General features: G+C 35.3%; 2 protein-coding genes and 1 pseudogene across 2 annotated transcripts; 1 reads left to right on the forward strand and 2 right to left on the reverse strand.

Moving 5' to 3' along the window:
- Positions 1-259: 259 nt before the first annotated feature.
- LOC110716246 (outer envelope protein 64, chloroplastic-like) lies at positions 260-16,990 on the reverse strand. The gene is made up of 13 exons (XM_021894859.1): positions 16,633-16,990; positions 15,611-15,763; positions 15,034-15,158; positions 14,081-14,206; positions 11,834-12,016; positions 10,153-10,297; positions 8,937-9,105; positions 7,286-7,420; positions 6,953-7,153; positions 3,433-3,560; positions 2,718-2,769; positions 1,298-1,367; positions 260-803 (listed from the first exon to the last, which is right to left on the reverse strand). The coding sequence occupies exons 1-13, from the start codon at positions 16,836-16,838 to the stop codon at positions 721-723; spliced, it is 1,776 nt and encodes a 591-aa protein (XP_021750551.1). The 5' UTR covers positions 16,839-16,990; the 3' UTR covers positions 260-720.
- A 3,744-nt stretch (positions 16,991-20,734) lies between these two features.
- On the reverse strand, positions 20,735-23,052 carry LOC110716213 (annotated as a pseudogene).
- A 1,581-nt stretch (positions 23,053-24,633) lies between these two features.
- On the forward strand, positions 24,634-25,113 carry LOC110716215. The gene has a single exon (XM_021894834.1). It carries the CDS (start codon positions 24,634-24,636, stop codon positions 25,111-25,113), a length of 480 nt encoding a protein of 159 aa, XP_021750526.1.
- Positions 25,114-25,714: the final 601 nt, after the last annotated feature.

Genomic DNA, 25,714 nt, shown 5'->3' on the forward strand with positions numbered 1-25,714 from the left:
CAAATAAGTCAGCTTTTTTTTTTTTACTTCACCAATATATATCACATCCCAATTTTATATTCTTAATTAAATCTAAAAATCGTGATCAGATTTAAATTAGAGCAACCTAACTCAGAATAAGAAAAAATGTATATATATATATATATATATATATATATATATATATATATATATATATATATATATATATATATATATATATATATATATATATATAAATCAGAATAATAGAATTACGATGATATAATCACAATGCAGCTGTAGCCTAAAATCAATATGATATAGCAGACATAACAGATCCGCAATTGCTAGTGTAAAATTAGGATTCAGAGGATCTCCATGAAGAGAACTGTGAAGGATTATTGAAAACTTTAGTTTAAAAATTGTAATCGAGCACAATATCAGCAGGCTGCCACAATACCTCACTATAAAGTTGCATATAAAACTTCTTGGGCAGCAGATAACTTCTGGGAACAAATTGCTCAAATGAGAGAAGATGCCGCATATACTACTCATCTCAGGCGAAAAATACTTGTCAGCCTTCCAGGATGCCCCCAGGACAAAATGCTGCCCAAGTTACCTCGGCCATACCAGACAACTATTGTAGTGAGAACCCAGGCGGTCTTACCAAAATACTGACCCCTTAAGAAAATGTTGTACGCTCTTCAACACCTTCAAAGTTGAAGCTTGAAGAAAACTTAATCCTCCTAAGTCCTAAACCTACTGGAATAAGTTCTTTAGTCTTTCCATGGATACAGCTGCTCTTTTGTTTGTTGGTTCAAGAACAAGGGCATATCTGAAATCTGCAAAACAAGACATTATTTTATTCGTTATTTTCTGAATGACAGCACATGCTAGATTGCCACAAAGCTCTTTAAACTCCCTGCATTTTTCTACTTAGATTGAGTAATAGGATGAGTGGAAATAATCAACCTAGAACAGTTAATATCTTTAGGTATTAAATGTTGGGGCAATTTGGCAATTACTTCTGAACAATGGTATCTCTAATTACTATGCATCATTATGATTTACTATAAGGATCATAAGTTGGCAATTGTATAACAAAAACACTACAGATGAAACCATGCTGCTAACTAAAAAAAATTCTACAAAAGTCACTTCTAACACAGTATCTAGTATTAAAATTCAAAGCCATAGTTCTCTTTCCATACAACAAAAGCAATACTCAGGAGGCATCTCCTTAGAAAAAGGGGGTTATTAGGGGCCATGCTGGGTTTTTTTTTTTTTTGGCAGGGCGGGAAGGGGGGGAGGGTGTAAATGGAAGATAGCAACACACCTTCAATTGCCTCTTTGTAATAGCCAAGCATTTCTCTTGCTGTCCCTCTACGTAAATATGCCTTCACATTCTGCACAATTACGACATATAAAGGCAGAGAAACAATTTACTTCAATTCTTTGGATACAAACAAGATGGCAATTTAAAAACAGGGAAATGAAATTCTCAAGACTAGGAGCAATTCAAATACAAAGAACTTGCGCTTAATTATTTGAGAATATTATAACTATGGTCTAAATTCTTGACAGTAATTCACATAAAATTCTGGATTGATTTGCTCCAAAATGTTTATTGTCCATGCAAATGTTCATATTTGACAATTTGTTCAGATTGGATACATGTCCAGAAGTACTTGTCCAGAATTTAAATGTATAAAATGTGCTATATTTCAAGAATTAGTTTTTATTGCACCAAAAAAAAAATATATGTACCTCTTAATCATTGGCTAAGTACATCTTTATGGCCTAACCCATGTGCCACCTAACTAACCACCTAGCAAGCCAGCATACGACCTCACATACCTCTACTCCTAAAGGTAACAACCTCTCATAACTCAAAAACACAAATGTTAACATGTCCTTCCCTCAACTTTCTGCCTCCCACACCCATATGTTACAGATTATACAAAAACCTAACATGCCATGAATTAAAGCAACTTCCATTTACTGCCATGATGAGTACATAAACTTCAGCTACTTCATCCATAGCAGTGGCCTCGTCCAAACCTACGATGCTCGTATCCATGTACGATACTTGACCTTCCAAATGGAAATGGAATATACTTCAATTTTGTCCATAATCAGGAAAATTAATGCTTCTCTACTTATATATACATGTATAACAAAGAAAAGTATCTTTATACAAGAGTATACCACTATACCTACATAGCATCGTTTTGGTCTCAGCTAATGAAATGTCAATATTTTTGACATACCTATTTAACAGAGCAAAATACTTTTAACATTTCAGTCACCATATTGAGATTTCACAATCAAACACTCGCTCAAAAACTGTCATTCTCAAACTATAACATTTAAACAAAACCGAGAAAACTTAGTAAATAAGCTACAAAAGCCATTTTCTAACAAATTATGCAAAATTGTTACAGAAAATCCCCATGAAGGTGTCTACAATTTCCTCGTTTCATATAACTATAGGTGGTAGTGATTTCAGAAGGCATTTCTTTAGTTATCTTCAAAAAACTAAAACTTAATTTCTAGCCAGCAATAACTTCATCAATAAATCATTTGATCTGTAGACAAACAAAGATATTTCAAAACGTAATGCCTTATTCATCAGAATAAATGATGATTGGGACAACAAAACCTGCTATTGGTAATATAAAACAATCAGAAGTTTCAAAAATTAAACAGGTGATACACAAGAGGTGATTGCACCTTTTATGACAGAATTTACATACCTTCCTATCAAGTTCTATGGCTTTCGTGCAATCCACTTCTGCTTGGACAAAGCTGGCGCCAGGAGAATTAGCATTGGGTGAGCATTATGACATTACAGCGGCTATATAATAAACAATTAAACATCTAGCTAATATTTATACCCAAATAACAACTTTTCTCTGTATAAATTAAAAGGTGGATGAGTATTGGGGGAGAAAGTATACAGTAAAGAAATGGAAACCGAGTCCATTTAGACCAAAATTTCTTTTAGTACATTAGATTCTACAAGCTATTACCATCAAGTTATTTTAGCTTCTCAATAATCTCAATTAATTATACAAACAAGCGCAATTAGTCACCCATATGGCATAGATCATACAAATTGCTCGGGAGACGCATTGTATTTTCCCTAATTGGAAATAAATTCTTTGACAACTATAAATTACTGGCTTTTGTTACAAAAGCCATTTTCAACATTAACAACAATGTTACCCCAATACCTTTAGGAAGGCTCTAGTCTAGAGTAAGGTAAAGGTGAGGAGAGAGTAGGCTATAAACAAATTTCCAATTGAAACAAAATGCAATGTACAGCTGAGTAACATATTCTAGCTTGATCAATTAGATTAAAAACAATGTCAAGAATTTTTTTTGGGTAAACTGGAAAAGGAAAGTATATAAGATAAATATACCAGTTTGAGAAACCTAGCTATTGTTTCCAAAATATTTAATAAGTACCTCCCAAGCTCAAGATATGCTGCAGCTCGGTTACTGTAGTATGTTGCATTACTTTCATACAGCTTGATTGCTTCACCGTAAAAACCAATAGCCTTTTGCCATTGCTTTTCTTTGAATGCTTGATTTCCCTGTATAAATGTTGAAAAAAAAAAAAAAAAAAGGTGTTGGGAAAGATAGTATGAAATAGAGTATTGCTATGGATTCTATAAGAACATCCTTTTCACTCATTGAACTCCCATTAGGATTTTCAAACTACGGGCCAAGCAACATCCAAGGTATTGGATTCACTTGAAATCACTAACCCAATTACAATTATATTGATCCCATTCAGATCTATGCTTGAAATATTCTAAAGAAGCAAAACAAGTACAACCGTGAATGAGCTGACCATTCCAAGGATGGAGCTTGATGTAGCAACTTTCACATTCAATTCTTTCATATTAATACTTCCAATATTTTGTTTCAGGAACCTTTATGATTGGCAGCAAAAGCAAACTTTTTTTATTTAATTTTATTTTAATTTTTTTGGCAAAGAGGAGGTGCAATGAGAGGCCTCATCAAGATGAAGCCTAAGATGGAAGCATCGAGTATGGTCTTTCGGGCCTCAAAGGTAAATAAGTAAAATACGAAGTAAGTAAAATACTAAATGCTTTCTTGTATACTTTGTAGAATTGCCAATAAATAGAGAAATATGAGGATACTAAGAGGTGCAAGTTAGCATTTGTAAAATTAAAATATGCATCAAAATATTTCGATGATTTGAATGATGAAAGAAGAAAAGGTTAACCTAAGATTACATCATGAGAAAGTTAAAGGAACATACAAGGCAGATTTTGCACCTAGAGATTACTTGACAAAAACTTGTATTCAATTACAATACTAGTTGCAGGGGTTTATGTCAATGTAATGTAAACTAGGAATCTTGAAAAGTTGGATGATGTGCAACTTGGAAGAAATCGTAGAGCACAAGCTAGGTGCAATGGTGGTCTGGACCATAAGCTCTTCCAAAAGGTCTAAGGGGCCATTTGGTTTGGGGTAATCAGGAAAGGGAAAGAGAATCAACAAGAATGATTACCTTAGTTGTTGTTTGTTATGTCAATTCAATCATTCCCTTTCCCCACTTAATTACCCCAAAGTCCTCTACTCTCATTCCCCACCCCCCCCCCCCATGGTATTTGCATTCCCTTTCCCATAAGCCACCAACACCACCACTGCTCCACCTGCACTAACACCCCACCATCATCGAAACCCTTCCCACCACTGCCCCATTAGCACCGCCGCTCTTCCGGTCTTCCCACCACCGTCCCGTCAGCACCGCCACCGCCCCACGACCCGAAACCATCGCTCGGTAGAAACCCCCTCCCCCCTAACCACTCATCCACAGACTTAAAATCTCATGAGGCACACGAAATCAACCACCCTCCACCTTAAAAAAAACACCACCCACCAGAAATCAACCACCCTCGCCGACCGTTTTTGTACTTCGTTTCGGTTTCTTGGAAAGCAAATCGATTTTTGGGAGGAGAGGAAGTGCGGCTTCGAGGGTGATTGGGAAGGGCTTCGAGGGTGGTTGGGAAGGGTTTTGAGGGTGGTTGGGAAGGGTTTCAAGGGTGGCTGGGTGGTTGGGGAAGGGTTTCTAGGGTTTTTTCAAGAGTGGGGGAAGGTTTTCGGGGGAGGGGAAAGTTGTTTGGGAGGAAAGGAAGTGCGGCGAGGAGCAGGGCGGGTACGGCGAGGGGCAGGGTGGCTGGAGAAGTGGGATAGTGAAGAAAGAGGAGGTTGTGTAGTGGTGGTGGTGGTGGTGGTGGTGGTATGGTGGTGATGTGGTGGATCTGATTCCCTTTGATTTTTAAAACAAACAAACACACTAAATTTGAGGGATTTTCATTCCATTCTCTTTCATTCCCTTTGTTCATTCCATTCCGTTTACCCCATGCAAACCAAACGGCCCCTAATTGTAACCCCATTGTTCCTTGTTGATGTAACTGATTTAGACATTTAGTATTGACCCATAAGAGGTAATTACACCAAGATGTCATATGAAACATGTAGCAACATAAAAGCCAATAATAAGGAACCACTTCATCGAGTTTAGACTACTAAAGAAAGCCCTATAGAGACATTATGTCACGTCCAAGTGTTTTGACACCAGAATTATGCCTTATTTTTTTTCCAATTAGCGACGATGGCATAAGCCACGTGCCAAAAGGGCTTGTGAGCATGAAGCAACACAAGGGAGTGTTAAGTTGGAAGTCGATCTTGCCTATTGGCGACAAGGGTGGAGTTGAGGGTCAATCAGGGTTTGTGACGGCAAAGATGGTCCAGGAGGCACATGCAAGTCCGACGAGTTTATATGTTTTAGGTACTCACAAGTATTCTTATGAGCTTTAAAACATGCAACAACACAATATCAATAATTAACCAAGAGGCTATAATAGGTAGGAAGCTTAAATTTCATTAATCACTTGCACCCTAAAGAGCTTTTTGTGTAAAAAAAAAAAAAAAAAAAAAATTCTTTTTGGATTTACATGGTAAGAAGAGTTCTCGCACCAATGTTTCTTCTATAGCCCTTTTATACTAGTTTAACTCAACCCCTCTGACTATATAAGCTTCATCTATTGGCTCAACTAAAGATTAGGTGCTTTGTGATGTGTTGCCTAATGATGCATGCCACTTGTTGTTATAAGGCCCATTGCAACTAATCTGAGGTTGGACATTTAACTTTTTAAGTTTAGCAAGAAGAAGATAATGCTAATTTCCCTCTATTCTATACCTAAACGTAGCAATCCATGGAAACAAAAAGTCCATGAGATGAAGATTAGAGAAGAAGAAAAAGCAAGAGCTATCTTTTTAATTTACTTATTAAGGAAACACATTATAAAAAATACAATGAGAGAGAATCATCTTAGATTTTATATGGGTAAGGTGCTCAAAGACACCACAAATGAGGTGCAAGCAAGGTGTGCATGCATCACATAGGCAAGGCATATTCTTTTGTAAAATAGCGGTTTTTAAATTTTATTCAAGAGTTGGGTATCATGCATCTATAAAATAAGAATGAAAAGATGGTTGAATAACAAAAGAATTTAAAGTGATATGAGAAATTTTAATGTGGCTATAAGGTTGATGCTACTGCCAATAGTTTGTATGTTGGAAGAAAAAGCATTTTCAAAATCAAAACCAGTCTTAAGAAAGATATCTAAGCAAGTAGAAGATTGAAATGCATAATAAAAAAAAATGAATTTAGAGTAGGTTTTACTTTGCCAATATTAAATTCTGACAAGGGCTGGCACAAAATTTAAGTTTGGGTTATTCACATTGTAGCCTTGTAGGGTATTTTCTTATTTTGATTAGCTTCCCTAGGGGATAATTAACAGTCTCCTGAAAACTGTATCCCCATTCTTCTATTCATGAGAATTAAGAAGTAAAATAACTCAGACCTGACCATGGGCCATCACTTTTAATTTACAGCCAATTATACCATCATAAACAAGAAAATAAACATGGGAATAAGCTGCTTGACCTTTTCTTTCGCAAGCTCTGCAGATCTTTCCCGGCTGTATGAATTGGAGGTAGATTTCGATTTAGAAACAACTTCTACTTGCTCCTGAATATTTGAATACATGGTTTGTACAATGTCAAGCAAGAATCTATCACCTCCATGCTTTGCTATAAATGACACTGAAAGTGGACACTTGTTATGATATCCAAGAGGTATCGTAACCTGCATTGAGTGACAAAACAAAGCATATAAGGAAGTTGATTACCTGAACGATCACAATTCACTACATAAAAACCAAAAATTAGTAAACCAAAGCCAGAGAGAGAGAGAGATAAAAAAAAGCCAATAGCTTACCTGACAGCATCCTGATAAGCTGGCAATAGATTGTAGACTATTGAAACGGTTCAAATAAGTTTCTGATGACATCTCTTTTCCACCAACTTTTTGGGGAGGATCAGCAAATGTAGGGATAACCAGCAATCCATCATCCTGCTCAAATAATTCATCAATAGTAGATAAGTAAGCAGGTAGTCAGGCAGTATCACACTTAAGCAAAGAATTCAAACTAGCTCCATAGTCGCTAATCACTATTACTAGCCCCATACTCGCCAATCACTATTACTAGTTCCATAGTCGCCAATCTGGCCCATATAAATATATATTAGAGCAATAAAGTGCAACTTCTACTCTGTGTATAAGCAAGCTGAAGTGTTAACAATCACCCATCCAATATATTGGCCTTCATTGGCGTCTAGCTAACCATCTTTATGGAACTATTCGCATAGAACAGACATTCATGAGTGATTGAGGAATTGGAATGTTCTATTTTCCTGGAGGTGGTCATTAAGGTTTGCTTATTGGTCATCCATTCAAGGCATATGACTAACCAAGCCAGACTCACACCAGCCATTTCTTATCCAGAAGCTACATAGAGCTGAAACGTCCAAAAAGAGGCAATCAAGAGAATTGTCAAATGTCAGGAATGTCCTCGTTTATCTTATATAGAATGTAGCTATAAACAAGCTCTGATCATGAGATCATCATCCAACCCACATAAACCAGGTGATATAAGTTTCATCGATAGCCAATCAAAAGTTTGGCCTTAACCCCATGGAACTCACAACATTCTCTACACAATTATAGCAAGAACCATGTCAAGTCACTACATCAACATCCTCAATTCCCTTTCTCTCTTTCCATGCGCCCTTCTTTCGTGTAAGATGAGGGAAAAATCCACCAAGGCAGCTGACCAAGTTGAAAGTTAGAACTAAATCTTGGATGTGTCTGTCAACCATCTCACAAATTTTCAATGCATATTACATTATTTCCCCTTGTTTTCTTCCTTTTTTTTTCATTAGATGTTCAACCTGCTTCTATTGGTTTGTGCCAGTTTCAATTCATTTGTTGGCTTTTTTTTCGTACTCGAACTCCTATTGTTTAATCTTATGTGTAGGAACACCCGGAAACACCTAGAGGCAAGCAAATGGCCTAGGAGTTCAAGAATGTGGATCTAAAGAAACAAAGAAGGTTTATGGAATAGAGAAAGCAAAGTGCAATTCATTTGCAAAGGGTCTACTTTGTAGAGCTACATCTTCCAAAGCACTTAACACATAAAGGACAATTTTAAGTTGGAGGTAGAAGTTAGTCTCAATAGCTTTTCAACAATTGTAACAAGCCTGATTTGACAAGAATTGAAAGATTATGACCATTCAAAGTCAGCCTGCAATGTGAGCAGCCAATCAAACCGGTAGCCCTATTTCAAAATTACATAATTTTGAGCAGCCAACAGGCTACTACTTGGGTTTCGATTACTTTTCTTTCAATTCTTATGCCCATTATCTTCCAATTAAAGAGACCTGCAAAAGGACCATGTACCACAACTTTTAAGGGGGTCTTATTATAGTTATTTTAGTCCACTAGTTAGGTTATTAGAGAGAAATTTTTGAGAAAGTGGGACAACAATTGTTTAAACATGGATATTGGATAATCAAATGGGGATCCATACCTTCAAAAGAGAGTTGAGTGCAAGCCGCATTTCAGTTTTAACTCGGTGCATCTTTTGGATCTCACTCTCATCAATCACATTACCTTCATGAAACAATGCTCTAATACTAGCACCTACATCAGGTTTCACCGAATTAATCCACTCTCCATGATTTTCCTTGAACTCATACCTGTAATCAGATTTCAGATAAAGTAAACTATACTAAAAAAAAATCATTGAGTCTTCATTATTATCATTACCATTAGAGAAAGAGAACATGTCCAAATAAAACACTTAATCTTCATAGAAAAGGGCAAGGAAAAATCATTAGAGCTATATACACAAAGATAGTAATATTAGTACATTACACTTGATGGATCAATCACCCAGTCAGAAATACATTACTAACATGGATAACAGAATTTGGATAAAAGAACCCACCTAATCCTAGATACATTACTAAAATGGATAACAGATTCAAATTAACACTTCCTGTGTTAACACTTCCTGTGTTACCAAACTATTGCACCATTTGTTTATGAAACTATTCTCACAATCCTCTTCAACCTCAAATTATGATTTACGTAAATAAACATATAGTCATGTGGAGTATGATTAGATTCGTCTTGTTGTAATATTGACTTTTTATAATTTTAACTCTTTATAATTAAGGTTTTTAAGGTGGAAAATGGTGCAGTGGGATGCACAAATTCCATCCATGGAGCAACGCTTGGGGACCAGAGGAAGAATAATAGACAAAATGGAAAAAAACATGAGATTCAAAGCTAAGGGTCACCGCAATCAGCAAGTGAAAACCGGCTCAGTTAAATCCTTTGCCATAGATATACAGTATAAAGAGATGCTAATCTGCATTCTTCAGAATAAGAGAATTTGACTATAGCAAACTCCTAGGAAAAACCCTATTTTGTTTTTTGGTAAATCTAATCAGAAGAATAATCTTATCAATCCTGAAGGCATAATGTCAATAGAGCACATACAATCTCAATATCTATGCAGGAATCAATTATAAAAAAAACTAATGAAATGTGTATTAAAAGATAAGAATTACATTAACATTTGTACTATTGCAAACAGCAATAAGGATGTCCAAGTATTATCAATCAAAAAAAATTACTAAACTCTGTCATGATAGATATTCTCCACATAATTTACAACAATAAAATGAAGTAATTTTACAAGCATGCAAAATTAATGAGCTTTTAGACGAAATGAATACCTTAGAAGGGACTGCATCATATGTGCAAGCAGATTTATTGTAGATGTCTTCACTTGATTGTTATTTTTCTTAGCAGACAATTCCAACAAGCTTGAAACTTTTGAACTTAAGTATGCTCCGAGATTTTCATGCTTTAGTACTTGCCCTGAAATACTACTAATTAGATCCATGGATACAGAGTTACATAAAAAGAATGATGATGATGATGCTGCAACAACTAAGAACTTAAAACCAACATTTGAGCACAAGTTTTCAACAAGAATTTTCTGTACTTTGCCTTTCAGATGTTTCTTATTTAATGGACACAAGATAGATGATACCGTAATATTTTTTCATCACTAGTCATCGCACTTGCAACAAATACCAAGTGCACCTCCTCATGTCAAAATTACTTCAATGATAATTTAGAGAATTGGTATTAATATAGATTGAATCTACATGCTATCATCACGCCTTAAATTTTCCGAAAGTCAACATGAAACAAAGAGAGAATGAACTTTCAAGGTAAGAATAGAAAGAATGAGGACTCAAAATGATTTGAACTAAACAATGTCTTAAGATGCTGAAGAGGGGCAGAGAAAACCAGCGTGTCAATCATGCTATATAACAAAAGCATAGCCTAAGGATGTCTCAGAATCTAGAGAGTCAAGAAGTACAATTGAAACCAAATAAAGCCCATAACATTCCCAAGACATATGAATAGAGAGGGAAGGGGGAATAGAGAGAGATAGATGATAAGTGAAGAGGAAGAAACCAGAAAAGAGATATTGCGGACTAAAACTGTCAGCAACTATCACAATTTAGTAAATTTATTAAATCTACTAATTTCTGAGAACGAACAGGGCCCCCATAGGGAGTTGATCCACCAAAAAAAACCATACCCTGAACTTTCAAACATAGATAGACTTTAAGGACCCCAATATAACATCCCAATTTGTAGACATTTTAGTATCTCACCCTAAACAATTACACCTTGAAGCACCTAACAAAGGTAGAAATGCTCAAACAGGATTGGCGAAGCTGGCATCAGGGGATGCTTTGAATAAAGGGCCTAATTAAAACCCACTGAGCTTCCCAATCAATTTATACCAAAAGTAAATACTCAAAAATCATCTACAACTAGAAATCCAATCTCTACTTTCACTCTCTCTAATCATATTTAGCACTTCATTGATACTTAACTCCATATTTGATTCTTCTATCCCTGGGAAAGTACACACTTGCTTATAGCATCATGCATCCCTGTCCCTGTAGATTTCATAAGCTATAGACAGGCTATTACGTAATGCCTTTAGATCCCTACAGTCCCTTGTGCCACCTTAAGTCAGCAATGCCATGCTAATCACAACTAGAATCCACGGAGTTTGCTTTCACTGCCTCAGTAAGACAACCAGAAAATACACATGTTAAATCCTCATCCCTTTATGTGAATTAACCAGAGCAGCAATTAAGAGGTTAACAGGCTCCTCAGCAACTATAGAGAGATCAGAAGGATCCCCTTAACATTAAATTCCAACATAAAAACAGACAATAAAAGGATTAAAATGTAGAGGAGGAAAGTAAGGGGTGGCATGTTACTTTCTCAGTGAGCTATAAAAATATTATACAGCAATATTAGGTCACATTTCAATGACTAAATCAAAATAAGACAGACAACTACACAAAGGACGTGAAAACATACTTCCAAACAACTTCTCCGTAGATCTAATCACAGGCTGAATCACTTGATCAACAGGAAGTTTAATCAGCTCAAAGCAGTCATCAGCAATTATTATTTGCCTAGGACTTCGCTGAGCTGCAAATTGAAGTTTCATCACAACATGAACAGCCCGCCGTAGCACGTCAGGATCCTTGGCACAAAAACCTGTGAAATTCAAACAATTGAATAATTTAGTTGCCAATATAAATATACTAACTCCTCAAATAATTCTCCTCTTAATTTTAGGAATGCATATTCACAGTAAGTATATATATTTGAAAGAAAAGGAATAAATAAAACTGATTGTGGGGAAGAAAGTTGGGGGGGAGGGGGGGGGGGGGAAGAGTTTCACATCACATGATACATGAAGAAAGAGAGCACGGAGGACTAGTTAGAGGAGGGATTCAAAAGTGAGATCAGTCTTTTTTTTTTCAAACTGAACCCCAGATGCTCAAAAATCAAAAATTAAAGAATGCCCATAATCATATCACATGGTGTGTGTGTAGGGGGGGTTGTGTGTGTGTGTGTGTGTGGATCAACTTAAGACATGAAGTAAAAAGTTGGTGGGAGTAAGATAACGGTGGATAAAATTAGAAAGTGAGTGGAAAGGTGTAAATAGTGTGGGGTAAAAAGTAAAAGGAGTTTGCCAAAAGTGGAACAAAGTAACAGTAAGTCAAAACTTTCCAAAACAACCCCAAACAGAATGAGAGTAAACTACTAACATACATTAAAAAATTTAGAAAAGGTGAATGTGTGGATGAAAAAAGTGGATAAAATATTAGGGATAGAGTAAAAAGATGGGTGAGTGTAAGAAAGGTAGATAAGGTAGGGGAGAGAGTGGAAAAATGTAAAAAAGGTAGGGTAAGAGTGATAAGCTAGTATAGGAGATTTGACAATATGAAACAAAGTAGAAGTGAGTGGAAATTAATAAAATACAAATGGGTACTTGGGTAGTAAGTAGAACAAAAAAAAATTGAGAAGTTAATGATAGATTTTTTTTAAGTGAGTAGAGCAAAATGAAAAAAGACACAGTAAAAAGTTTCTTCTAATGAAAAAGACAACATTTTTAAAAAATAATTAAAAAAAAAATTCAATAATGAAAATGATTTAAAAAACCATGTGAACCAAATCATTTCATTATTCAGTATTACGTCTAGCTATCTGAGCAAGGCAATGACAAACTTGTTCAGTCATACCTCGTGTCAGATTGATATTCCCCATTCAACACAAAACTCCCATTAGACAAAATGTATTTCCTAACCTTCTTGAACCAAACATGCTAGGAAAATTAGTGGGTTTGGCCAATTTCCCTTTCCTTTCGATTTCTTGATTCCATTTCTTTATGAGTAATGAACCAAACAGTCCCCGGTTGATTAATAATATGATTTTGGTACAACAAACAGTCTTCACAAAAAATAGGTATTTGATTTAGAGTCAAACAGACCTAAACTAAACGATTTGATCTAACAAACCAAATAATAAACCAAACTAGAATCGCAAGATTTGGTCAAATAAGCATCTCACCTACTCTCATAATTTTTATCACAAAACTTTGAATCTATTTATCTTAATTACACACATAAAATATCCTAAAGCCCTATATGTAGGCAATATAAATCCTAGATTAATCCAACAAAGAATCCTAATTAGCATAGAAAATAAACACCTAACTAGGCTAAGCCTCCCAAAATAGTAAAATACATCTTTTTTTACACGTAAAAATCAACACTTCATGGACTAATAAAACCATGCAGAACTCATAATAAAACATTTAAAAGATATTATCCTAATTGGACTAGGATAATGCCTAGTAGCTTTTTAGTACATCAACAGTCCTTCACCACCCAACTAAACTCGCATCAAAATAGTCATATAATCTAACATAAAACATTATATGGATAGCTCAAAGATATGTTGACTTTAAGTGTTGACCAAACCTACTCAAATTTACATCGAGTAATTGTACATCTTATGAGTTCCATTAATCTAACATATCCTTTCTTTCAATTTTAGACAAGAAACAAAACAAGAGTTTGGGATTGAAATCACCAAATCTTTATTTTTAAAATTCTTAGGCACGAAGCTTTACTAAAGTAGATCAATTTCATAACATCATCTTCCTCACAGCTGTAGATTCCACTTTGTAAGTATGGTTCTCTAGGTATCTCAACCACATGATAGCTAAATAAGATATATAAATATTTTATCAAGAAACTAATAAACAAATACCTATTGTATCAAGACTTGGTGAGATAGGAATAATCCCTGATTGTGAAATAGACCCATGTGACGCTCTAAATCCAATAACACCACAAAATCCAGACGGCAATCGAACACCACCAATAGCATCAATACCTGCCAACATAGTAACCCATAATCAATAAGGGTATATGAAAATTTACATAACATATCCAAAGACAGAGGCCACAAAAGATCTCCACCTCTTAAAGAAGATAACAAAATATGCAAGGAATCAAGGTTGTTGGAAATAAAAACCACATTAAACGTTTAAAAGAAATTGCAAAAGATATATTTAATGAAGATACTAAGCTTTTTAATTTTCTGCATTACTATCCTCAAACTCCTCTCACCACGATAATCACACAATATGGTGGTAAAGTGATTCTAGCTCACCGTAAAACCAAACTTAATCTGCTAATCCACTATTTCTCACTGAAGGGTGTGAAAATCTTCCCCTTCTCCTTGTTTTAATGGCTTACCATATATATTGGGTCTTTCCTAATTAGCCATGAAGCCCATGATACAGATGGCCTTCACAAGCACGCTTCATCAAATTCAATGAAAAGGGATTCGGCAAAAGCAATCAACAGGCTGTTCATATCAATAAATGGCTAGTGGAGGGGAAAGGAGCACCTATGTAAAACTTTAGTGAAATGGATTGATTATAATTTAACCAGCTGCTATAGCAATTAGCTCCTCACATAACCAAGAATAATGTATGCAACCTATGCTGCTTCTCAAGTTGAAAATTCTCTATACACAAAAAAAAAAAAACGTTTCTACCTAAGATAAAGAACTCCACTATTTCAAAAGAATACGACAAATCTTTACACACTGAGTCATATTTATATAACCATTAACAAATATACTTCCCATTCTAACATCAGCCTGCTAAGATGCAAGAGTTACATATCAAAAAAGATAGTTCTTATGCAGCTCACCCAAAGAGAAGTCAACAAGGTTAGCAGCAACAGAAACAGCAGCTCCACTACAAGATCCCCCAGGAATTCTATCATGGACTCCAGGATTTGTTGGTGTACCATAGTGCTTATTTTCTCCAATGACACTGAAAATATTAAGTGGTGAATGTGAACAAAACAAAACACAAAAATGCCCTTCTAAGATATGATCTTGCAAACACTAGATTTCTAAACGATACAGATAGCAGAAAACACTTTCAACACATATCAATGGTTCTATCAATAGAACTAGGACACGATATCAATCAATTGATTGTCATACTCTGTAAGCTCATCCAAAAATTAAGATAAAGAGTAAGAGGCACAGTTTTCTCAGAAATCTTATATTATTATTGGAGTATAGATACACTTGCAGCCACAAAGCCTTGATCCCAATATGATAGGGTCGGCCAAATTCAATCATAACCATAAGCATTTAGTTATTCCCCTGTGTTTTAAAATTTTGTGAAAAATATCATCTCCATAATAATGTTTATGGAATGTGCATCACAAAATGCCATATGAGAATTTGCAGAAAACCGAAAAAGTAGTAAGGAACCTGTATGCCATCTCATCAATAATAGTCTTCCCAATACATGTAGCACCACCGTCAACCAGAGTTGACACCACAGATGCAGTCCTCGAAGCAGCCTGATGAGTCCTAGCCCAATCCGGATTACCAAAGCCGGTCACATGTCCCTCAATGTCAATTCTGCAATAATATGAGGGGGAAAAAAAAATTCAGAATACAGTGCTTGAAAAGATAATGACCTTCAATATATGACAATGACATGAAATGAAGTTGTTCCAGTAACGATACGTGAAATTAATATGGCAATGACCTTCATGATAAGGCTCTATTTGGTTTGACACAAACCAATTTCAATGAAAAAGCAATTTTTCTTGGAAAACATATTTTCAAGGAATTCCACAATTGCAAATTACTTGTAATATTCATTTATTTGTTTCCTTACCAGAAAAGTTACAGGGAAATTGCAAATGGGGTGGAAAGTACAAATGGGGTGGAAAGGTAAAGATGGATGAGAATAAAGAAAATAAGAGGGAGAAAAACATGGTTTTCCGTGTATTGTAAAGGAAAATGTTTTCCGTTATCGACAGTGTAGTTTTCCACCATTAGAAAAATTGTTTTCCACCGTTCCACAAACCAAGCAAAGGAAAATGAGGGAAAATGGGAAAACCATTATCCATGAAATCATTTTACAACAAACCATACACTCCCCAAGTATCACAATGAAAAGCAATTACTCGTAACAAATAACAACATAATTACAAGATAACACGTAAACTTCTGCAAATAATTTACTAGAAGAACCCACTTAAACAAACAACATAGTGGTGCAATTGCCTAATTGGTATCATCAAAAACACAAAAATTATCCATCAAATTCCTTGAATTCTAAAGTAATAATAAATAAATAAAACACTAACCAAAACTTATCAAAATCCCCAACTAAGCAAACAATTTCCAAATATCTTATCGATTAAAACTAATTAAACCCATTAAATAATATTTAAGTACGAATAATTTGAACCAGAAAAACGAATAACTTAAGCACTTACAAATCAGAAACTGCGAAAGTAAGATTAGTAAGGGGGTGAGGAGCTTTCGGAGGAGCAGGTTGAGGAGGAGGAAGAAGTTTAAGTTTCTGAATGAATGCTCCAAAGTCTTCTTTGACGGTTTTTTTTAGCTTTTGTGTCATAAGCAAAATAGTACCAGCCAAACCCAATCCAAGCATCACCCATATATTAGCAGAAGAAGACGCCATTGATAAGAGCTTGAAAAGAAAGAGAGAGAATTTCGAGAAGAGGTTTACTGTATTTGTAGGTTGTTTAAGTTTAAAGGGATGGGGTTTTGCGGTTGAGGCAGAGAGAGACCTCTTGTTTGTGGTCGTTCTTGAGAAGTGAAAAATTACACGAAACTAAATGACACAAACATCTACGATACATCTATAAACGCAATCGGCATTCGGCAATACGTCATCGCATTGGTTTATGAAAATATTACCACTGGGCAATTGATTTATAATACTATTTATGCACCCGTGCTAAAGCACGGGTTAAAAATAATGATAGGGTTAAAAAAAAACGAACTATTTGCAAAAGTAATGTATTGATTTTTACCTATTTTATCTTAACTGAATCTATTTGTACTTATTAAAACTTGTATATAGACATATTTTCAGTATAATTTGAACTTCAAGTAACCCTTGTGTATCAAAATTAATTTTTCGTTATCTGAATTTTTATGAATTCATTACACTTGGAATAAGTAAGCATTTTTATTCGAGCTACAAAAATAATTGTGGGTGACGATATAAATAATGGAGAGGGTTTTTTTTTTAAGAAATTTTTCAATTAGTTAAATAAACCCACAAAATTTGTATGGTATTGTATATCATTTTTTTTATTTTTTAATCTTGTATCTATCTATCTAACCTCAATTCTTTTTTGACGAAATCTATCTAATCACAATAGTTTTCAATACTCTGCTTAGATTGCAATTGTTAAATTATGATAATTTTGTAGGAATATAGATGCACTTAGCGGAATTTCAAGAAACTATTTCTTAGCATCTAAAACAGGATCTCATGCATATAAATAATACGATCACATAAAGTAATATATCATACCCTCGATGCGTGATTTCCACAAAGTAAGAGGGCACTTCTTTCTTCAATAAGAGATCGTTAGAACGTCAATTGCCGTTCCTCTAATATTGGTCCACGAGCAATGATTGAATTTCCACGTATGCTAGTACGGAATAATGAACAATTCCTTATTGCTTTTACTGGAGGATATTTGAGAGAGAGGTTTTGTGATTAATGAAAAAAAATGTATATTTTCATTTATGTCACTTAGTCATATTTATAATAGACTATCGCACCTCTTCACATAATCGCATCTCTTGGGCTTAATGCCTTTTCATGCATCTTAATTCAATCATATACTCATATGTGTGACTTCATAGGACCGAATTATTATTAGTAGTAAACTAATCGCATTAGTTCACAAATCATAATTGGTTTCTAGCAAAACATTATGATTACCTAAAATAACCGATTATAATTAATCTCCATATTTGTCCTAATTATAATTAGTGATTACACTTGATCGACGGACATTTCCTTCAATCTCCCACTTGTCCTAGAACAAGTGTGTAACCATAAATTCCTTAAGTCACTTAATGTCGAATTTGATAATATGATAACATCTTATGTCATCCATATTAAGATTCAAATTGTTTCTTGAAATCTGAGTTAAGAACTATAGAAACAAGTGATTAAACCTTTAATCCACTTGAGCACGGCCATGCATTTTCAGTTTCTAACTCTTCAAGAGGCCAAGACACCAATCCCATTAAAAAATAGGAGGACTTATCCATTCTTGTCCAACCAATGCTCCCACTAAACTTTTAGCATTCCTGATTGTTGCCTTTATTACCTCCTTTTATGGCACGGCGTTTGACATCATCAAGGATATACTAATTATCTCATGGAAGAATGTTGTTCTCATGTCTGAGGAATCCACTAAATATAAGTTTGAAACTTATTTCAATTTTGGTCTGTTCCATACACATCACAATGCATATCTATGTAGTCGACTAAACATCTCTATGTCCCTATAGCTCATGAAACTGAGCTATCAATTGATCCACATACTAGTCTTTTGATTGAGCCATTTATGTTCATTAATGTCTCATACTAGGAGCAATAGTAATTTATAATTTATGTTCTCCTAATAGGGTTTCATTTGTCAATTCACGCATTTGACAACCTATAAAAATTACAATTACTTTGAATATTTTATTTAATTCTAAACCACAATTAAATAAGAATAATTTACTGATAAACATAAATATTACATGATTCAATGTCTTTACAATTATGAAAAATAATTACATAATCTAAAGCCATTCTCCAACATGCTTGATTCCAATAGCTCTAGCGTGACTTTCATGCTTTGGCTGTGGTAGGGGTTTAGTCAATGGATCAGCGACATTCTCATCCGTATGAACTTTGCAAGCTTTGACATCTTTCCTAGCAACAATTTCTCGGATTAAATGGAATTTCCTTTCCACATGCTTAGATTTGTGATGTGATCTTGGTTCTTTTGCCTGAACAATTGCACCATTATTATCACAGTACTAATCAATACCATTCACAATGGTAGGCACAACTCCCAACTCAATGAGGAATTTCTTAATCCAAACGACTTCTTTGGCCGCTTCAACTGCTGCTAAATATTCAGCTTCTGTTGTAGAATCTGTTGCGGTGCTCTGCTTTGAACTTTTCCAGCTGACTGCACCTCCATTTAGACAAAAAATGAAACCAGATTGTGATCGGAAATCATCTTTGTCGGTTTGGAAACTTGCATCTGTGTAACCTTTAACAACTAAGTCACTCTCACCTCCATACACTAGGAAACTATCCTTAGTCCTTCTTAAGTACTTAAGGATGTTCTTAGCTGCAGTCCAGTGCGCATCGCCTGAATTTGATTGGAATCTGCTACATACGCTCAAGGCATATGAGACATCTGGCCTTGTACAAATCATAGCATACATAATTGATCCTATAGCAGATGCATAAGGAACATTTTTCATTCGCTTAGTCTCATCATATGTCTTTGGACACTGAGTCTTGTTTAGAGATATGCCATGTTGCATGGGAATGAATCCTCTTTTAGAGTTTTCCATATTGAACTTTGCAAGAACCTTATCTATATAAGTTTCTTGACTTAGTCCAATCATCCTTCGAGACCTATCTCTATGGATTTTGATTCCCAAAATGTATTCGGCCTCTCCTAGGTCTTTCATAGAGAAACAACTTTTCAACCATTCCTTGACAGATTCAAGCATTGGTATGTTATTTCCTATGAAAAGTATGTCATCCACATACAATACCAAGAAGACTATACTGTTCCCACTTTCTTTCTTGTAAACACAAGATTCTTCTTCGCTTCTGAGAAAATCAAACTTTTTGATTGCCTCATCAAATCGAAGATTCCAACTCCTAGATGCTTGCTTAAGCCCATTAATGGACTTCTTAAGCTTGCATACCTTCGTAGGATTTTCTGGATCTACAAAACCTTCTGGTTGTGTCATGTACACATCCTCCTCCAAGAAACCATTCAAGAAGGCGGTTTTCACATCCATCTGCCAAATTTCATAGTCATAAAATGCAGCAATCGCTAGAAGTATCCGAACGGATTTAAGCATCGCTACCGGTGAAAAAGTTTCATCATAGTCAATACCATGTATTTACTTGAAACCTTTAGCAACCAGTCGAGCTTTGAAAACAGTTACATTTCCATCCTTGTCAGTTTTCAATTTGAAAACCCATTTGCATCCAATAGGTGTTACCCCATTTGGCAAATCAACCAAGTTCCATACTTGGTTCTCTGACATGGATTCCATTTCGGATTTCATGGCTCCAAGCCATTTTTCGGAGTCTGGACTCGTCAAAGCTTGTTTATAACTAGAAGGTTCTTCCTGGTCCAAAATCATAATTTCAGAGTTTTCCGTTAACAGAAGTTCAACAAACCTTTTAGGTGGTCTTGTTGGTCTACTAGATCTACGTACGGGCTGAGCAACAGGAGAAATGTTCTTCTCAACTATTTGAGAAATTTCGCATGAATTTGATTCGAGTGGGACGATAGGAGGTTCTTACGTTGAATGCAATTCCTCCATCACATTGTTAGTAGTGAGGAGAGGATCGTGCGTTTCAGGCACTAGCTCTTCCTCATTTACTAATGGCCTAATCGGTAAGAAATAGCCTTGTGATTGCGTCTCTGACGTGGTTTTATCCACATCCATTTGTTGCTCCTCTCGAATTTCTTCGAGATAGATACTACTCCCACTCGTCTTTTTGGAAATGAAATCCTTTTTCCAGAAAGACACCATCTCGAGCAACAAACACTTTGTTAGCATTTCGGTTGTAAAAGTAGTAGCCCTTAGTTTCTTTAGGATAACCTATGAAGAAACATTTGTCAGATTTGGGAGACAGCTTATCTGAAAGTAAACGTTTTACATAAGCTTCACAACCCCAATCTCGTAGAAAAGATAATTTTGGAACTCTTCCTGTCCATAACTCATATGGTGTCTTTTCTACTGCCTTTGACGGAGTCCTGTTTAGTGTAAAAACAACAGTTACGAGGGCATGTCCCCAAAAGGATATTAAAAGATCTGCAAGACTCATCATAGATCGAACCATATCAAGTAAGGTAGGATTCCTCTTTTCGGAAACACCATTTAACTGAGGTGTTCCTGGTGGAGTTAGTTGGGAAAGTATTCCACAACCCTTTAGATGATCATCAAATTCTTGGCTTAAATATTCTCCACCACGATATTATCGTAGTGCTTTTATTGTTTTGCCAAGTTGATTCTGTACTTCATTCTGAAATTGTTTGAACTTTTCAAATGATTCAGACTTATGCTTCATTAAGTAAATATATCAATATCTACTTATATCATCAGTAAAAGTTATAAAGTAACTAAACCCTCCCCTGGCCATAGTGCTCATTGGTCCACAGACATCTGTATGTATGAGTCCCAAAAGATCACTTGCTCTTTGTCATTTTACCCATCAAACACCCTTCACATATATTGTATGATTCATAATCAAACGATGTCAGAATGCCATCCGTTTGCAATTTCTGAATACTTTTTGGGTTGATGTGTCCTAAACGACAGTGCCATAAATAAGTAGGGTTTGAATCGCTTAATTTGTTTTTCTTGCAGTGTATGTTATAGATATGTTTGTCAAAATCTAATACATACAAACCATTTATTAATTTAGCACTAGCATAAAACATCTCTTTAAAATAAACAGAACAACCATTGTTCTTTATTTCAAAAGTAAATCCTTCAGTGTCTAACACGGAAACAGAAATGATGTTTTTAGTAATAGAAGGAACAAAATAACAATTATTTGATTCTAAAACTAATCCAGAAGGCAAAGGTAGACTATATGTTCCAACTGCCAAAGCAGCAACTCTTGCTCCATTTCCAACGCGTAGTTCTACCTCTCCTTTAGCCAGCTTTCTACTTCTTTTTAGGCCCTGCTCATCTGAAAGAATGTGAGTACCACAACCGGTATCAAATACCCAAGAAGTAGAAGTTGTTAAATTAACTTCTATAACAAAGATACCTGAAGAGCCTGTCTTCTTATCTTCCAAATACTTTGGGCAGTTTCTCTTCCAATGGCCTATTCCATCACAATAGAAACACTTGGCATCCGCTTTTGGATCGCCCTTGGGCTTATTAGATGTCTTAGTCTGAGCAACTTGCTTGCCCTTTCCTTTGACAATCTTTTTGCCCTTCCCTTTCCTCTTGAACCCCTTACCCTTTTGTACCATAAGAACTTCTTTCTTTGGTTTTGGAATGTCCATCTCAGCAGTGACAAGCGTTCCGTGCAGTTCTTCTAAGGTTTGCACTTTATTGTGCATGTTAAAGTTTTTCCTGAATTGCTGAAATCCATCATGCAATGACATCATGATTATGTCAGTGGCCATTTCAGTGGTATAGGTCATTCCCAGTTTAGACATTTTCTGGAACAATTCCATCATTTTGAAAACATGTTCTCCCACTGGTTCATCGACCTTTTGCACACATCGAAGCAACTCTCTATGAGTCTCGTATCTCTCTATCCTTTCTTGCTTCTGAAACATCTTTTTTAGTTGCTGGATAATGTTATGAGCATCCATACCATCAAACTTCTTTTGAAGGTTTGGTTCCATGGAAGCTAGCATGAGACATGTGACAAACACTGATTTGTCTTTAACAACCTTATGACTGGCCTTTTCAACATCTGATGCTGTTGCTGTCAAAACTGGTATAGGGGTGTCAAGGACATCCTCTCTTCCTTCGGCCCTAAGAACAATTCTTAGGTTTCTTTCCCAATCAAGGAAGTTAGTGTTGTTCAATTTATCCTTCTCAAGGTATGAACGTAAGTTAGGACTATTGTTGTTGTTGTTACTAGACATGATATCTACAATAGAAATATAGAAAAGTTTAATTATATGTTTATCATAGTAGCATACAAAATTTGAACAATTCAAAGCTACTTATCACATTTTAAAATTGTCCCGTATATTTAATGTGAATACCAAGATCCTTTAAAACAATAAATTTTAGCGGATTTTGGCCCTATGTATAAAATCTAATGTTTTATTGGTAAGTAAACAACCTTTACTAATTATATCTCATATAATTCTTGGTCGATAGATAACAACTTTTGTTTCCATCTCTATGTTTCAAGACCCAAAACTTTGTCTTTTGATAATCTTGTTGAGAAAAACCAAACAGTGACATGTAAAATTTCATAAATATTACCCTATATTCCCGAGATTATATGCAACACCCCGCTTTGGCGGAACCTATTACTTATGATCAAAGGCTTTATAGGTGTCTGTTTGGAAAAACATATCTCAATATTGTTTTTAGGGACCCAATTTACTATGTTGATTTATTTACTAGAGAACTTATACCATAAATAAGAGCAACATACGTAAATTTAAATAAGCAAGATAAAATGCAATAAAATTGTGATCCTAGTATGGCCCCTAATTCTATGAAAATAAAAAGTCTATCTTCATAGTCTCCATCCATGATAAGTCGCGAATCTCCATCCATGATTCATCGTGGATCGTTGCCGGATAACTCTTGTATTGTATTCTAATTTAAATAAGCAATAAATAAATTACAAAAATACAAACGGTGCGCAGACTGTATTTACAAAAATACTAACGGTACACATACCGTATTTTCTATCCTATTATGGGCCATACTAGTCACCACATGCAAACATAATATCACATATTATAAAATTCATACAAATATTAATAAGATCACAAATTATTAATAATATGCATAATAAGATATTAAATATTCAAAACATAACATGCCATTTAACTTAAGGAAATTTTCATTTTTACCACCTTCAAATAATGACTTTGTCGAATTTACCACCTCCAAAAAAAAACATTTACTTTACCACCTCATAAAAAAATTAAACATCAGTTTTACCACCTCATCTGAGCTCAGGTGACGGAAAACGCTTGTGGGGCCCAGCATAACGGCTAGTTTTTGATTTTTTTTCCCAAATTTCTCTCGATTTCCCTTTTATTTAAACCTAGTTCTTCATTTGTACACCAAATTCTTGCAGATTGGAGAATAATTTTTGCGATTTTCTTCATAAATCAGTATTTTTGGGCAACCTTAGCAATCCCAAACCCTCTAATTATCAAACAATCAATTGAACTCCTCGACAACAAGCATCAAAAAGGTAAGCCATTGTCGTTAATTCTCTAGCAATTTTCGTGATTTCTGTTGTAATTTTTTGGCAATTCGTTGCGTGATTATGTTGCATTTTCTAAGAGTAATTGAAATTGGGCGTTTTGTGAGGTCAATTAAACCCCAATTTCAATTAAAATACTTAGGGTTCATGTAAGATTAAATTAGATTGGGGGTTTTTGTTATGTGAATTGGCTACTGAAATTAGGGTTATATTATGGTGATTGTGTTCAAATACAATTAATTTCATTCTTGTTCTTACTGAATTTCAGATGGGAATGTCTTCAGTTAGCATGTCACCCTCAAAGGAGAAAAAATGCCAATGTGGAGTTCCAATGTCTAGGCTGATTGCTTGGACTAGGGAGAACCCTGGACGCAAGTTTAGGACCTGCAAATTCTATGATCCTGTGACTGAGTCAAGGGGGTGTAAAGCTTTTGAGTGGGTGGATCAACCATATGGAACACCTTGGCAAACAGAGGTGATTAACAACTTGCTGCTGGACAAGAAACTAATGAAGGGAGAGATGAATGACATGAAGAGGGAAGTTGATGATGTTAGTGGACAAAGGAGGTGCTTGCTCAATGAGATTGACAGCTTGAAAATGAAATGCAAAGCTCTTAGCTCAGACAGGAAGAAGATGATCAAGGAAGTGCATGGCAGCAATGCAACAACAAAGAAAATGCTCACAGTACATGCTATTGTTGTGTTTTGTTGTTTTGGTTTGGTACTGGCTATGTATTTTAGATCTTAGGTTCATTTAGGAATGCTTAGAAACAAAAAAAAATCCCCAACTTATGTTGTGTTTTGTTGAATTATTATGTGTGGATGTTGGGATGACATTTCTTGTACTACTTTTAACTAAATCAATGAGAAATGGAACTTTTTGGTAGAAACATATCACATTTCGTATTAGTACTTGCAACACAATGTTTTTAATTGTTTTACATTGGCTGAGACAAAAGTTAAGGCACCTTTGTGCAAAATCATTGTTCAACTACCAAATATACTGCCTACTATACACATGTGTAGTTAATAAACTTGGCTGTCTATTACAAAATACTAATGAGTAGACCTAGGGTCACAGTTGATTGAGATCCTTGTCCTTCTTGCCTGTCATTACATGAAGCTTGGACCTGGTCTGTATTTTGACGTTGGGAGGAGTAGTTGTTGGCACTCTTGTGGGCTGACTCAGGCTCCTGTTGCTCCTGGTAACAGGCTGAGTTGGCAAAGGCTCTATTCTTGTTGCACGCTGGCTTGACACAGCAGTTGCAGGTGCAGCATTACTTGACCCAGCCTGCAATCACAATATGACAAGACTCAGAAACAAAGCCACTAAATACACTCAAGTCACA

This window comes from Chenopodium quinoa, unplaced genomic scaffold, assembly GCF_001683475.1.
Source record: "Chenopodium quinoa cultivar QQ74 unplaced genomic scaffold, ASM168347v1, whole genome shotgun sequence".
NCBI lineage: Eukaryota > Viridiplantae > Streptophyta > Magnoliopsida > Caryophyllales > Amaranthaceae > Chenopodium > Chenopodium quinoa.

What these genes read in the sequence shown, in the direction of transcription:
- LOC110716215 (XM_021894834.1), top strand. Translation starts at nt 24,634, where the DNA reads ATGGGAATGTCTTCAGTTAGCATGTCACCCTCAAAGGAGAAAAAATGC.
- LOC110716246 (XM_021894859.1), bottom strand. Translation starts at nt 16,838, where the DNA reads ATGGCGTCTTCTTCTGCTAATATATGGGTGATGCTTGGATTGGGTTTG. An exon ending in ATTGATGAGATGGCATACAG is followed by an intron (nt 15,159 to 15,610) that starts GTTCCTTACTAC and finishes TAATATTTTCAG; the next exon opens with TGTCATTGGAGAAAATAAGC. An exon ending in CCTTGTTGACTTCTCTTTGG is followed by an intron (nt 14,207 to 15,033) that starts GTGAGCTGCATA and finishes CTATGTTGGCAG; the next exon opens with GTATTGATGCTATTGGTGGT.